We start from the raw sequence: 15722 nt of genomic DNA on the forward strand, positions 1-15722 counted from the left end.
TGCCAGTCTATGAGGCCTGCGACTATGTACGTGTGTTCAAAAGTTGGTCCTTGGTTATTACTGCAGTCTGTGGTACAGGAATGTCTGCCCCCCACATGTGCAGGCAAGTGGGGCACTACCATTTGGCTACTTGACAGGGCTATTCAGCAGGTGCACATGTCTGAACATTCCTGAATCAGGAGGGGGTAGCTCTGGATTTCAGAGAGCTGTAACCAGGCCACAGCTGGAGTGACGCAAGAGCCAGGGGCATCAATTTGAGCTCTGAATTTGCAGTATGTAATGAAAGGAACCCAAGTCTGTGTGTACGTGTGTGGGAAACACTGCAGGTCGAGGTACTTTTCCAGGTACTTAGCCCTTTGTGGGGTTGCAGCCCCGACGCCCTGGAATCTGGACTGGACCCAGAAAGGAAGCCGGTTGGTTCATGCTGAGGACACAGGGGGCACCTTGCCTTTCTGTCTCGGTGGCAAAGCGGTACGTGGGCCATACCGGCAGGCACTAGCGCTCCCCCTGCACCCTCTGGCCGCCCGGGCACGGGGACCTGGCCCCCGCCTCCTCCACAGTCTCCGACTTGCGAGCCGCACGGCCCAGGTGAAGCCGCCGGGCGCGTCCCCGCGCGCCCCTTCCCCCTCCCGGCGACTTCCTGATTTGCAGAAGGTGCAGGAGCCGCAGCGGGCGGCCCCGGTCGCAGGAACTGAAAGGCCTCAGCTTTGGTGGCGGCTACCGGCGGAGACGGGGGCGGCGGCCACGCCGCCGCTGCTGTCACAGAAAGGCTCTGGTGGGTGGGGTGGGAGGCGGGGAAGTGCGGGGGGCGCAGCCGACATGGGCCCGCCGCCGCCGCTGCTGTGAGCAGCCTCCTTCCCGGTGGGGCCGCCGGCGTGGGCGGGGGCGGCGCGACCCTCGCGCGGCCGGGCTGCGGGCTTCCAGGCCAGCGCGCGGGGGCCGGACGGACAGCCCCACACCGACATGTAACCATGGACTGCAGGATCAAGTGAGTGGGGGGGCCCGGGCGCGTCGGGGGCGGGCGTCCCTCGGCTGCCCCTCCCAGGCCAGCTCGGCTCCTCAGCGCCTCCGCGCTCAACCGGCTCCCAGGGCGGCAGAGGTTGGCCGGGCGGACTGGGGGTGCCGTTCGGCCCCCAAGCCTCTGGCCGGCCGGCGGGACGGCGCTAGGCCGCAAAGCCTGCCCGCCCTGCGTCGCCGGCCCCGCGGGGTTGGCGCGGCTCCTCTCTGAGTGGCCACTAGCGCCTTGTCGACGCCCGTCTTTCGGGGGACAGGGGGAGGCCGGGCGGCCTCTGACACCGCCGCTGAGGGGTTCTCGTGCTTCCCCTGAGTGTGTCAGATGTGACTCTCCTGGGGCTGCCTGTGTGCGTGTGGTGTCCGGGAGGGAGTCGGCGTTGAGGTTAAGAGGTTATTATTCCGAGTGCTCTCTTAGCATTAATATAACCGGTTTTTTCTTAAGTCTGTTAGTTTTGTCTTGGATGTTTTCTTGTGATTCTGCTTATAAAATTAGATTGGTCTCTGGTGTTTCTTTATGTAGGCACTGTAGATGCATGGTTCTTGCAGAACGGTATCCAATTAGGGTGTTTTTATGTGTGCGCTAGAGTATTTATCAACGACTATTTTGCTTCAGGAGATTAGGGAAAAAGCAATTTTAATAACGGAGGTGATTATGTTTCTAGGTATCTTAGAGGCATGAGTTCTGTATTTTTCTTCTGAAACTTAACTTTGTAAAGAATTCCTTCTTACTTCGCTTACCCACCCTTTACTACCTCCTTCTCACAAAGTTTAAAATAATACCATGTATATTTGTGTTATTGTGAAAGGCCGTTTGAATTTCACAGCAGTAAAACTGAGTCAATATTCAACTTTTACACCTAAGAGAGAGTCTAAAGAATATTAGGGAAAGAGGGAAATTATGTAATAGAATTATTTTCTTCAGTGTGTTTGACATCATAGTGGGCAGGATAAGTGAGTAAAAATAGTATGCTTCTTGACATTAATTGTTTTAAGAGGGAGGAAGTCATCTGAGCCCAGATTATTCCCATTGAAACACGTTAATTGTGGGAAGGCTGAGAAAATGTATATTTGCAAGTTAATTTATATGTCTTGTCACTTCCTATGTTTCCAGATTCATATCTTATACCTTTTAAAAAAAGATTTTTTTTTTTTTTTTAAAGTCAGAGCTGGCATTCATTTCTTGAAGGAAGTACATATTAAATACAGCCAATGTACAAAGGCACTAAGGTCTTGTTAGCAGGAATAACAGATATTAACACATTGGCCGTTGTGGTACCAGACATAATCTTTTACCTTATGATGGAACGAGGGATTTGAACAGCAATGTTATGAAGGAAAAGTGTTTCAGTAGATTTCAGTTCACTTTTTGAAATGGAACCAATGTTGCTTTGAAATTTTGCTAATATGGCAAGTTAGTTAAAAAGTCAATCACTTCTGAATTAAGCAAAGCAAACTTACAGTTTCTAGTGGGGAAATCTAACATGGAAGCAGATGGCTAGTTTCTCCAAAGATAATAGATAAAACGAAGACTTTTTATTTTGTTAACCTCAGAGTTGGGGATAGTTTGCTACTTTAAATATGCTTAAGTACAGTAAATACATTTCAAGAAAAGTATATGCAACGTATCACATTCATGGAGCATTATAAATGTTTTATGGTGATCTAGAACTTGGCAGGTGGGACCATGTATTCATCATTTACACTTACATTGCATGTCCTTTGGAGAGAACCTGAGAGCCTGTGTCAAACTCTGTTGGTAGCGTATAATGACACTTAAGGACACTCTGGCTTTTAAATTTGATCCAATAAGATAAAATCAATACTTTGCATTTTTGTAGCACTTAGTACTTATGAAGTACTTGTACATATGCTATTTGATTTATAATCCTCACTGTTATTCTGTGAAGTGGACAAGGCACCTCATAGGTAAGGGAAAACAGTCTCAGAGGTTAAATGCTTTGCCCCAAGTTTCAGAATTCCTAAGTCTCAGCTCTTTTAAATTGCTCAATTGAGAAAACACTTGCATTGTTATTTCTACTATACTGTAGTAATATAGTCACATTAAATGTATTGAGTCAAAAATAAGATTAGTTTTAGAATTAAAATACAAATTTCGTAGAGATGTTCATTTGTCATAGGAAATTAATTTAAACTTTTTCCTTTTAGGGCAAATCCAGACAGAACCTTTGACTTGGTGTTGAAAGTGAAATGTCATGCCTCTGAAAATGAAGGTATGTGTCTTCTGTGTTCTGTTGTTTGACAAGGTCTCTTTTTTTTGACAGGATCTCATTCTGTTCCTCAGGCTGTGTAGTGGCATGATCGGGGCTCACCGCAACCTCTCCTTTCTGGGCTCAAGTGATCCTCCCACCTCAGCCTCCCGAGTAGCTGGAGCTACCAATGCACACCACCATGCTCAGCTAATTTTTGTATATTTTTTGTGGAGATGGGGTTTCACCATGTTACCCAGGCTAGTTTCAAACTCCTGGGCTCAAGTGATCCACCCACCTTGCCCTCCCAAAGTGTTGGGACTACAGGTGTGAGCCACTGTGCCTGGCCTGTTCTGTTAATTCTTAAAATAATTGATTGAATCTCTCAAAGCAAGTGTTAATATTGTGGGCTACTGGAACATGATAGTAATAGGAAAATAATACTACTAAATTTGTATCCTGCATTGAGTGTCTCAAGTTGCTGGTAATGAAATAGATGTCAAGTCTTTGCCCTGGGATTGTAAAAATCATGAATGTTATCTGTGCAGCTTGAATTTCAGGTGTCTGTTAAGCCCATATAACTTACAACTCAACTTCACCATTCATTGATAAAGTTATCATTAGTTTTGGTGAAAGGGCATGTCTTTTCATTTTATTTCATTTATGTTTGGAAATTTAGTGTATTTTTTTAAACATTAGAGTGCACATTCTCCTGCTAGTACCAATGGAAGCTACACCGCTTCCCTTCTGTTGTTTTCAGAATGCAGAATGCAGACTGAGTAGCCCCTTCTGCTGAATTTACTCCAATAGCACAGCACTTTTGGAGGGAGGTAAACAATACTGTGAAATTACTTGGAAGGGTTTCAGCTGTCAGTTCTGTACAATTTCCTGAAAAGACGAGAGCATAGTAGTTTAATGTCATGATTTTCATCATTTCCCTTCACTTTTGTCGTTTTGTATGTTGTGCTTGTGTGTAGTAGGGGGCACAGTTAGCAGACAAGAATAAGGAATATCTTTCCTTACCTATTTTCTTTTAATGTGTTCTTGCATGCTATGTCTTTCTAGATACTTACAGTATAGTCTTTACTTGCTGTGTGCTTAGACCCTGGATAGCATGATGATTAAGCATAGGGGTTTTGTGGAGACTGGTTGGCGGTCCTGAAGCCTTGGAAGAAAGTCTGCTGACACTTTTAGCTTCAGAAACTATCCAGCAATTACATACCCAAGTAATTTGGAGCTACACACCTTAAAATAGAGAAGCCCAACCCAGTCGTGGTGAAATGGGCATGGCTAATTTTAGTATAAAGTCACACATTGTTGGCTCCACCAGCCCTACTACTGTACTCCTGGTCTGTTTGAACTGCAGCTGTGGTCAGGTTTGTCCATTGGCAAGGAGTGATCCTAGGTTTTAGGGAGCCTTTTCTGGTTGATGAAGTTATCTTTTATTGTCCTGTATGTAGTAAAGTTTATCCATTTGCATTATTTTGAGGCCCAACCAGGTTCTCTTTGAAGAATGAATATATTAGGTAGAATGAATACTCAAATGGATACATTATATTTTCAGCTCCGTTTAATTCTGTTCTATAGTGTGTTTATGGTATGAGTTAATCTAAAAAATACCTACCACAACATTACTGAAGGTGTGTGAAGTAATGCTCATCTGATACTGTTTGTAAAGGCGTGGCACAGTGACTCACGCCTGTAATCCCAGTACTTTTGGAGACTGAGGTGGACAGATCATTTGAGGCCAGGAGTTCGAGACCAGCCTGACCAATATGGTGAAACCCCATCTCTACTAAAAATACAAAAATTATGCAGGCATGGTGGCCCATGCCTGTAATCCCAGCTACTGGGGAGGCTGAGGCACGAGAATCACTTGAACCGGGGATGTGGAGGTTGCAGTGAGCCGAGATAGCATCACCACACTCCAGCCTGAGTGACCAAGTGAGACTCTGTCTTAAAAAAAAAAAAAAAGTGTATATGTGTATATATATACACACACGTACATATGTGTATATATATTATACATATACATATATATATATCACACAACAAGCTAATTTCATTTGGAAAGTATGGATTTTCTAATTTTAAATGTGTTTTAAAGCGATCTTGTTAAAAGATCAGTTTGCCTTATATAACACCCAGTCTATGCATGTGTCAGAGAGATTGTGACCTTTTTATAAAGACTTTTGAGTGGTTTACTCCCTTCTTCCTCTTTTCCTCTTTTCCACTTTTCATGAACTAGTTATTCCAGTTTGTATCTTCTGCTTCTGTCCTGCTTTAATATTATACCTTGTCTTTTTGCTGTTGTTATTTAAATCACTATTTTTTAGAAACATCTTTATTTGTATTTTAACAGTTTATATCTAGCCTGGTAAAGTTGTAAATATGATAAATGGTTAAATAATGTTGGCTTCTCTGCAGGCTGCAAACAATCCATTCTATATGGCTAATTGGCAGAAAATTCTAAAGATATTTAAAAAGACTAAACTCAGACCTGTTAAGAAGCAGTAACCTTTCTTTTATTATGACTTAAATAGTATGAACATGGCTAATATTTTAAGATCTAACAAGTAATAACTATAATCAATAACTATAATAAATAATAAATGATAAAATAGTAACTATAAATAATAAAATCAATAACTATAAGAGGGCTATGAAAATAAATTTTTTTTGCCAAATTGAGAGATTGATGTTTCTGTAATATTTTATCAATGTTCTACTTTATAGCTAAATCTTAAATAGAAAAATATATGAAAATTATTTTAAAAGTTATTGGAATCCTCCTATTTAACTGTTAGTACCTATTTGTTTTAATGAGGCTCTGATATGTGCTTGTTTAAGGTATGATAATTTTTTCTTTGCTAACATTAAATGAGCATGGGTGAAATTCTTAAATAGTAATAGACTTGGAAAACAAAATGCATAAATTAGGTTGCTTTGGAGTACAAACATAAGGTTGGTTTAAATAATAGAGAAACTAGAGAAACTTGATATAGTTCATACAAGAAGTCATCAAACATCCAGGTGCTTTCTGCTTCTCATTTCTGCCACTCACAGTAATGGTGTCATTGGAGGGTTAGATTCCTTGTGGTTATAAGACTGTCAGTGGAAGTTGGAACTCTGCTTTTTTGTTTGTGACTTGGGGGGTGACAGACACTGGCTTTAAATTTCTCTATTTAGAGTCAGAAAGTTTCTTTTTCCAAATCCCCTAGAAAGCCTTTCCTTAGATCCTGGTAGCCTAAGTTGGCATGGGCCTGACAATTCCTGAAATTATCACTGGTAGGGTAGAGGTAGAGGGGTGGGTGGCAAGACTATCGTGATTGATTTATTTAAATTGGCAATGAGTAGATGTTGAGAAATCAATTAAAATGCCTTTGTTAAAAAACTCTCAGAATATTTATTTTTTGATGACTGATCAAATAGAAAATATATTTAGAGTAAATTTGGTTTATACTAAGATTGGTGATACTATGTTAAGCTATTTGGCATGCTTCTCTTGTTCATTTTTAATGGATAAGTCTAAATGCTTTCCTTTATCCTGAATAACTTAGATAAGTATCTTCAGAGACATGTTGTTAATTAAATGTTAGTTAACAGTGTGAAATTACATTAGCTTTTAAAACATAACTTGATAAAACTCTTCTGGTAAGATTGTGATGTTTTTTTTTTTTTTTTTTGAGACGGAGTCTCGCTCTGTAGCCCAGGCCGGAGTGCAGTGGCCGGATCTCAGCTCACTGCAAGCTCCGCCTCCCGGGTTCACGCCATTCTCCGGCCTCAGCCTCCCGAGTAGCTGGGACCACAGGTGCCCGCCACCTCGCCCGGCTAGTTTTTTGTATTTCTTAGTAGAGACGGGGTTTCACCGTGTTAGCCAGGATGGTCTCGATCTCCTGGCCTCGTGATCCGCCCGTCTCGGCCTCCCAAAGTGCTGGGATTACAGGCTTGAGCCACCGCGCCCGGCCTAAGATTGTGATGTTTATCTGATCTACTGCTATTTGTACTTGTTTCAGAGGCATAATGTTGATTTTTTTTTTTTTTGAGAACAACACATTTCAGAACATTCTGGAAAATAGCTTGTTAGTTTCATATAGAGCACTCTACAAATCTAAAACAATGCCATGAGAGGGGTTGGTAGTATTTCCCCATAGTGTCCCCTACGTGTTAGTAGAATTTGTTCTGGTGGTGTCTGACAGACTGGTTGTGGCATTTTTTTTTTTTTTTTTAAGTGGAGGTTTCCCTGGCAGAACAACCTCCCAGTAACTTCTGCTCCAGCTGTCCAAGAGTGAAGTGCCAAAATTGAGATCTTATTGCTCTTCCTGGCAGATCTCCAAGATAATTGCTAGTGTTCTTCTTTTTGTTGTCTGTCTTCCTTCCAGCAGGCAGGGAAGTACAACCAGCAGTGATGGCCTCTCTCCTCAATTCTGTTAACAGAAGTCATTGTTACCATACTGCCCCACCTTTCCCAAAGTGACTTAATCTTCAGGGAAATGAAAAGTAACTTTTCCTCAATAAAAGATTGGGGATGCCTCTAAGCATTTCTCTTCTGGGAAGTGGCCTTGGTACTTTAGCTTTCTCTTTTTTAATTTTGTTGATGGTTTATTCCAAGTAGTAATAGGAGCAGTAGTAGGGGGAGGAGGAGGAGGAGGAGGAGGAAAAGGAGGAGGATGAGGAAAAGGAGGAGGATGAGGAAAAGGAGGAGGATGAGGAAAAGGAGGAGGAGGAGCAGCAGCTGCAGCAGCTAGTATGTCGTATTTATTCTGTGCTGGGCACAATTCTGGGTATTTTTCATGTACTAACTATTTAAGCCTCACAAAAATCTTACGATATAGGAAGTGCTTGTTTCCATTTGGCACATGAAGAAACTGAATGAAGAACAGAGAAATGATGAAACTTGCCCAGGGTAGTCTGTCCAGAGTCTGTATTTTAACTACTGCTCTGTTGCCTCCCATTGCATAGTGACTTCGTGTGTATAGGTGGTTTTATCATGTGAGGAAATATTTGAGTATAAGCTGTATGTGGTACAAGTAATTTTTTCCAAATGGGAATACAGTGTGTTCCCTAAAATTAATGAATCCAATGTAATCCCACCTAAAACAATTATTGAGTTTTTTCTTTGTGGTTGCAGACCCTAACTCATCCCATTTCCCTCCCTATCACTTTTCATTTTTAGGATTTGCATCTTCATATTTAGTGAATCTTTGATCTAATAGTTCTGGCTATTTAGTAGTAGTTTTAAAACATCTTTAGCAAGTCTTGTTTTCTTTATTCCTTTCTTTTTACCTAGAACAGTTTCTCTTAGGAACAAATTCTTCTTTGCTACCAGTTTTCTACTTTGATTTGCCTATCCAACCCAGTATCGAATTATCAATTTTTCTTATCTGCAACTTATGTTAACAGTTTAACTGCCTTTCGCTTTTTTGTTAAATTAGAACCTTAGGCCAAAGAATTCTTAGTGTCCTCCATGCCCTGCACAAGAAAGGTATTTCTAAACTTACTTTTTTGCGTTTGATAACTTTTCGTCTATAGTGATACTCTCTACACTAGACTCTACAACATTTTGCTTCTGCTTGCTATTTTAGCACTTATTATATTCTTATAGATATGTTTAATATGGTAATTTAGAGACATATTGATATGTCTAAATGTATGTTTGCCCTGCTTGAGGTAAGTTCTTCATGAATCACAACTTATTAATTTGTATTCTTAAGAAAAAACTTAACACATCTGACATGTTGAATGAATATTTATGGAATGAATAAAAGAAACGGGGGCTGGGTGCAGTGGCTCACACCTGTAATTCTAGCACTTTGGGAGGCAGAGGCGGGTAGATCGTTTGAGGTCAGGAGTTTGAGACCAGCCTGGCCAACATGGTGAATCCCTGTCTCTACTAAAAATACAAAAATTAGCGGGTGTGGTATCAAGCGGCTATAGTCCCAACTGCTTGAGAGGCTGAAGCAGGAGAATCCCTTGAGCCCAGGAGGCGGAGAGAGATTGCAGTGAGCTGAGATTGTATCACTGCATTCCAGTCTAGGCGACAGAGGGAGACTCTGTCTCTAAAAAATAAAAAATAAAAATAAATTGGACCTAACTTAATGCTTGGCCATTGAATAAATGAATATTGATTAAATTAATCCCCAGAGAACTGCTGTAGAAGTTATTTTAAATGTGTGCTGATGTGACAGTACAGGGGTATTAGAAATAGAAGTCCATATATGTCTTGGAATGGGCTATTTTGGAATACCCCATCCTCAAGCTCTTTTCATTCAGTGCTTATGTCTCCTTTCCTCTCCTCATACCAAAAGATTTATAAGAACAGTTGCTATATATAATGTTTGTGAATTTATCTTAAAACCCATCTATAACCTTTCATACCTACTAAAACCCAACAAAACTCTAACATTTAGAATCTTGATGAATCATACAGATAATAAAGTAGTTTAGGAGGTATTGCATTTTTGTCCAACATGGAAAAAGTCTGAGTAAAATGTGGTTACCATGATTGTTGTTTTTGCTGTAACTTTGTGTTCATTTAAGAACTCTGAGTCTCTCTCAATTCAGATGCACTAGGATAAATTAGAGTAATCCAAACTGTATAAGCTAAATTGTTGAAGAAAATGAAACTGTGACCAGGCGTGGTGGCTGATATCTGTAACCCCAGCACTTTGGGAGGAAGAGGTGGGAGAATCCCTCGGGGTCAGAAGATGAAAACCAGGCTGGGCAACATAGCGAGGCCCCCATCTCTATTAAAAAAAAAAATGAAACTGTTGTATTCTTTTATACTGCTAGCCAGGAACAAAATGTAATGTGATTATTCAGAACCATGTCCTTGGGTTATGCCCTTCTTGATTTATATAGAAAATAGTTGAGAATATATGTACTTTTATATATGGCTTGGGGCATTACATCCTCCTTCACATAGCTGCCTGCAAGTGTAAAAAGCAAATCAAATTTCACTGTTCAATATTTGTTGATTATTGCTTTCATAGGTGTGTTGCAAAGTTTACATTTTAATGGTTTGGTTATCACTTTCTCATTAGGTAGTTCCATTTGTTTACAGGTCTTTATTTTTGCCACTTTAATCTAAGGTGACCTCTTGGTTTTTTATGTTCGTGATTTCCACTGTTAAATGTGAGAGCCTGCTTGGCCTCTGCTGCGGATTTCACAGTGGTATGATTAAGACTGTTGTTTGGTCACTGCTGTGTTGCCACAGTGCGAGTTTGTTCAGGTTTTTTCTTATAACTGTTTTCTTGACTTTCAGGGTGATATGTTCCTGATGTGCTTTTGATAATATTCTCTCATTTTCAGATTTTTCTTAAGCTCAGATAATATATTCTTTTTCTCTAAATTTTCATGTTTTATTTGCAAGTTAGAGGATAATAATTTACTGTGTACAGTATACATTTTAAAGTGTTCATATAATACTAGCAATAGACATGTTTAGAGTGCTTTACGCAGATGGCCATGGTATTTTAGGTAACAATGAGAATATCACACTTGAGCTCTTTGATTTTTAATCATTTCCAAAATAATCTTTCTTCCCTGGAAATAAGCTTAATGTTTAACATTGAAAAACTTTTCCCACTTTCAAACTCTTGATTTATTTCAAGTAGTAATTTAATTTTATCTATAGAAAGTAATGTCTTGGTTCACGTTTCTGTGATAGGTCAGTCATTGGCCTTGTGGGGGAACTTGCTAAAAGGTGGTCCTGACTTGGCCTTTTAGAAGTATTTATTTAGGAGATTGGGGTACTAATTCTTATGACGTTGAATAAGAGAAAAGTAGAGTAACAGAACTTGAGTTTCCTTAAAGAGCACTTAGTGTAATCCCATGGAGTGTGGGGGGAATTGCTTTGATGCCTTTTACAATTCCTGGATCCCCTCTGCTGTCACCTTGTAGGTGTCATTATCATCATTCTGCCTGGTGACTGTAAAAATTCTCACAATGAGCATTATATAGGCCTGCTCCACTAAGGTTACCCCTCTTCTCTTCTCACCACTTTTCAACAATTTCTTTTAAGTATATTGGTGTTACTGAAAGTATGTATCTGATTAATTAACAGTGAGGTGTGAACAACTGATAGACAGCCTTCAGGGAAACATTTATTTTTATTTTTTATTATGTATTTTTAAGGGAACATTTATTTTTAAAGAAAACTTTGTAAACTCAAATCAGTTAAAGAGAAGCAATGTTTTAATGGAAAGATGTGTTGACTAAGGGTCAAATGTACCTGTAATTGCCAAATTCTGGTTTCATTTTACTATTTTTCCACCATATGTATTGATACTCTTGTAATTGTGATTAACAACTTTAGTAAGTATATATTTAGTCAGAGTATTAATTCAGTGAACTTCATAAAGACTTGTTTTTGTTGCTTAAAGTGCCTAGTTAATGAACTAAAGCTATAATGTCATGGTTTCAGAACCTTATTTTTCAATTTATTTTCTCTGATTAGGCTTTCAGTTAGATGTTCTACATAAAGAGTAATAGAAACTATTTATTTGGCATTTATAATATGTCAGAAAATGTGCCAAGAGCCTACATCTTCCATTTATCTTCACTTCAACTATAAAATTTACACACTGTTATTCTTTTCAAAACATAAGGAAATTGAGGCTCAGAAAGGTTCAGCAACTTGCCCAAAGCACACAAACTTAAGAGGTAAGACTAGGATTTGAACTTGTCTCTGGTACTAGAGCCTGAGCTCTTAACAATTATGCTGTGCTACCTTTAGAACAGTCATGTTTTTCTAATAGCAGTGAAATCTTCTGCAGCAGCTTTAAAAAGCCACTCATTTTAGCAAATCCCTGATTCTAGGCTTGATCAGAATTGTTGTGATATTCTTAAAAGACATCAGAAGAAGAGCTTAAACACCATAGGAAGTATTCAGCCCTCTCATTCCTTCAGTGAGTGTTTCTGAGTGCCAATTGTGTGTCATGCACAGATTAAATGCAATTAAGATGGCATTCTTGAAGGGGAAGTGTCAATTTCAAGTCAATAATTATAAGAGTAGTAAAGGCTGTGGTAGAGGTTGCATAGTGCATATAGCACTGAAGTACGAAGAAGGCACCTAACTCAGTTCATTGCTTAGGGAACAGTAGAGAAGTGGGGAGATCTTGAGGTAGTTGTGAGGTAATAGAGGGAGAGACAATTGGGTGTCAAGTGGTTATCTTTTTCTAAAGTTAATTGGAGTTTTACTTCATATTCTAAATCTTGTGTGAATAATTAAGAGTAATTTGCTTTTGGTATAAATAGTTGCATCTGATGAAGAAGATAAAGGATCTCTCTGCTACAGTGTAACTTGCCTTGGCAGGGGATTGTTGCGTTTAATTTTGTTTACTCAGAGCCTAAAACAGTGTCTGACCCGTAATATGTGCTCAGTGAATATTTGTTGAATTGTTAAACTGATAAAGGTACTCAGATGGATTTTAAAGAAAAGGAATGGAAATTGTGTAGGGTATTATGGGTTTAATAATTGTTGGCCGGGCGCGGTGGCTCAAGCCTGTAATCCCAGCACTTTGGGAGGCCGAGACGGGCGGATCACGAGGTCAGCAGATCAAGACCATCCTGGCTAACCCGGTGAAACCCCGTCTCTAGTAAAAAATACAAAAAACTAGCCGGGCGAGGTGGCGGGCGTCTGTAGTCCCAGCTACTCGGGAGGCTGAGGCAGGAGAATGGCGTAAACCCGGGAGGCGGAGCTTGCAGTGAGCCAAGATCCGGCCACTGCACTCCAGCCTGGGCGACAGAGCAAGACTCCGTTTCAAAAAAAAAAAAAAATAATAATAATAATTGTTGCTAAATTCCTTTCTTTTTAAAAAAAGTATAATTACAGTGTTAAACAGGTAAGATTTGTTAAAGTGAAGCTTCAGAAATTTAAAGAAAAAATGTAAAAAGCGACAAAATTATAACTCACTGCAGCCTCGAACTGGGCTCAAGGGATCCTCCCGCCTCAGTCTTCTGAGTAGCCAGTACTACAGGCATATGTCACCATGTCTGGCTAATTTTTACATTTTTTGTACAGATGGGTTCTCATTCTGTTGTGGAGTCTGGTCTTGAGCTCCTAACCTCAAGTAATCCTCCTGCCTTGGCCTCCCAAAGCGCTGGATTACAGGTGTGAGCTACTGCCAAGCTGGTAGATGTCCTTACAAGGTGGTGATTTTATCTTTTTTCCAGAAGAGGGATGGCTGGGTCTTATAATAGTTCAGCAGAAGAATGGATGAAGAAAATGTAGTGTGTATACATATGTGCAATGGAATATTATTCAGCCTTAAAAAGGGGGAGATAATGCTGTCTGCTATAACATAGATGGGCCTGGAGTACATTATGCTAAATGAAACACATCAGACCCAGGAAGAACAATGTTGCATGATGTCACTTATATGTAGAATATATATTTTTAAATACTCAGATACACAGAGATAGAGAATGAAACGGTGGTTACCATGGTTGGGGGCAGAAGAAATGAGGCAAGGTAGGTCAAAGGATACAAAATAGCAGATATATAGGATGGACAAGTCTAGAGATCCAATGTGCAATATGAAGACCAAAGTTAATAAAATTGTATTGTATTAGGGATTTTTATTAAATAAATGGATTTTAGCTGCTCCTGTCACAAAGAGTTAAGTATGTGAGATGATAGATGCGTTAATTGACTTCACTATAGCAACCATTTTACTACCTATATGTGTTTCATCATGTTGGGCACCTCAAATAAACACAATACAATTTTATTTAAAAAGCAGGGTGGCGGGCGCCTGTAGTCTCAGCTACTCAGGAGGCTGAGGCTGGAGAATGGCGTGAACCCGGGAGGCAGAGCTTGCAGTGAGCCGAGATCACGCCACTGCACTCCTGCCTGGGCGACAGAGCGAGACTCTGTCTCAAAAAAGAAAAAAAAAAAAAAGTTGCTGACTAATAAGCCTTTTGGAATCTGTCTCGTGGAAGTTATAGTCTATCTTGTGCTCGGTCTTTATTGTCCTGATTTATGTTGTTTACTGGATTTCAGGCTTTTAAGGACAAGTACCTCTTTGAATCTTTTGCAGATTTGGGGATTACTTGAATGGTGTTCAATGATTACTTGCTAAGTTATATTGTTATTAAAGTGAAATTAGTAAAAGATGGTTCTGATTATCAATACTTATTGAAGGTTTCTTAAATCTTAAAAAAATTTTGAACATAAAGGACTTTGAAAGCTTGCAGATTTTTGTCATCACAAGCAATGGGCATTTTATTTTAAAAAAACCTTTTTTTTTTTTTTTTAAATAGAGCTGTTGAAAAACCACAAACTGTAACTTTGTAGGCAGAACTGGTAAAGATCAAGATAGAACCTTTTCCTTTTTCAGTTCCTTCTTAATTATCACTTGAATCTGAAGAAAAGCACACAACAACCAGTTTAGTTCATCTGATAGCCTTCTGCGGATATATATGATTCCAGAAATTACTCATTAAATAATTTTATCTTGGTTTGATAGCAGAAATGCACCAGCATGAGGGTGTGTTTAGTATTCAAATTTACTATTAACTAGAATTAAGCAGTCCTTTAAAATTTTATCACCTGGGTAGTTATAAAAACTTAGATGACTTTTATTTTCTTAAGATTATCATCAAATTAATTATAACTTATTTGAAATTAACTTATATGTTTATACAGAAAACATGGTTCAAATGAAACCCAAATAAGTTCAAATGTGTTTTAATACATGGGAACATCATGTGTCCTCAAGGTCTATGAATTAAAATTATAGGTGCTCTTAAACTTGGATGGGAGTGGTTCAGAAAGGATTCTTTTTTTCCTTCAAGATTCCAGGGTATTTTAGATATGATATTTGAAAGAGGAAGTAATATAATATTTAGAAAATATTTTTGAAGGTCTTCATTTTTACTCATATATAAATTAAAAGAGCAATTTCTATTTAATAATTATAAGCAGCTAATGAAGTTAATTTTTTTGGTTTTTAGAAAATGTCTTTAAAAATTTTTTTGTTCTTATTACTTCAAGACTTGAGAACTAAGTTTTTGAGTCTTAGTTTTACTATGAAATGTGTGATTTTGTTGATGAATACCTACAGAATAATCACTGACAATAAGGAGCAGCACAATTTCATCAAGATTATGTGTTGGTTCTCTTCACTATGTACAGGTTTAGACATGTTAGAGAAGAAATAATAAGCTGAGAACTGTTATGTAAGAAAATACTAGCTTCCAACTTTTAATGATTACAGTAGTGTTTGTTAGGGACATTGAATATATACCCTAAACAGTGGACATATTGAAATGGAATGCTAGTTGAAAGACAACATTTTAATTTGTAAATATTTGCCTCATTTTAGCTTAATAGTTGAAGACATAAATGAATCCACAGTCTAATGTTTAATGTATGTCATTGTTCTAAATTTTGCCTTTGATAGAGCTGATATAGCTGTTTAAAATTCATTATAAAACCTATTACGAAACCCATTGACTAATAATTTACTCTTCTTGGGGGATTATAAAGTCTTTTGG

The 15722-nt window shown here is 39.0% G+C and overlaps 1 protein-coding gene across 1 annotated transcript in view; it reads left to right on the plus strand.

Annotated features, from left to right (window-relative positions):
• Window positions 1-562: 562 nt before the first annotated feature.
• Window positions 563-15722, plus strand: part of DENND1B (DENN domain containing 1B) — a 273717-nt gene continuing 258557 nt past the window's right edge. The window contains exons 1-2 of the mRNA XM_025365141.1: window positions 563-988; window positions 3181-3245. Of these exons, the coding sequence (XP_025220926.1) occupies window positions 972-988; window positions 3181-3245 (82 nt within the window). The 5' untranslated portion in view covers window positions 563-971. The remainder of the gene's footprint in view (window positions 989-3180; window positions 3246-15722) is intronic.

This window comes from Theropithecus gelada, chromosome 1 (assembly GCF_003255815.1).
Source record: "Theropithecus gelada isolate Dixy chromosome 1, Tgel_1.0, whole genome shotgun sequence".
NCBI classification, from domain to species: Eukaryota; Metazoa; Chordata; class Mammalia; order Primates; family Cercopithecidae; genus Theropithecus; species Theropithecus gelada.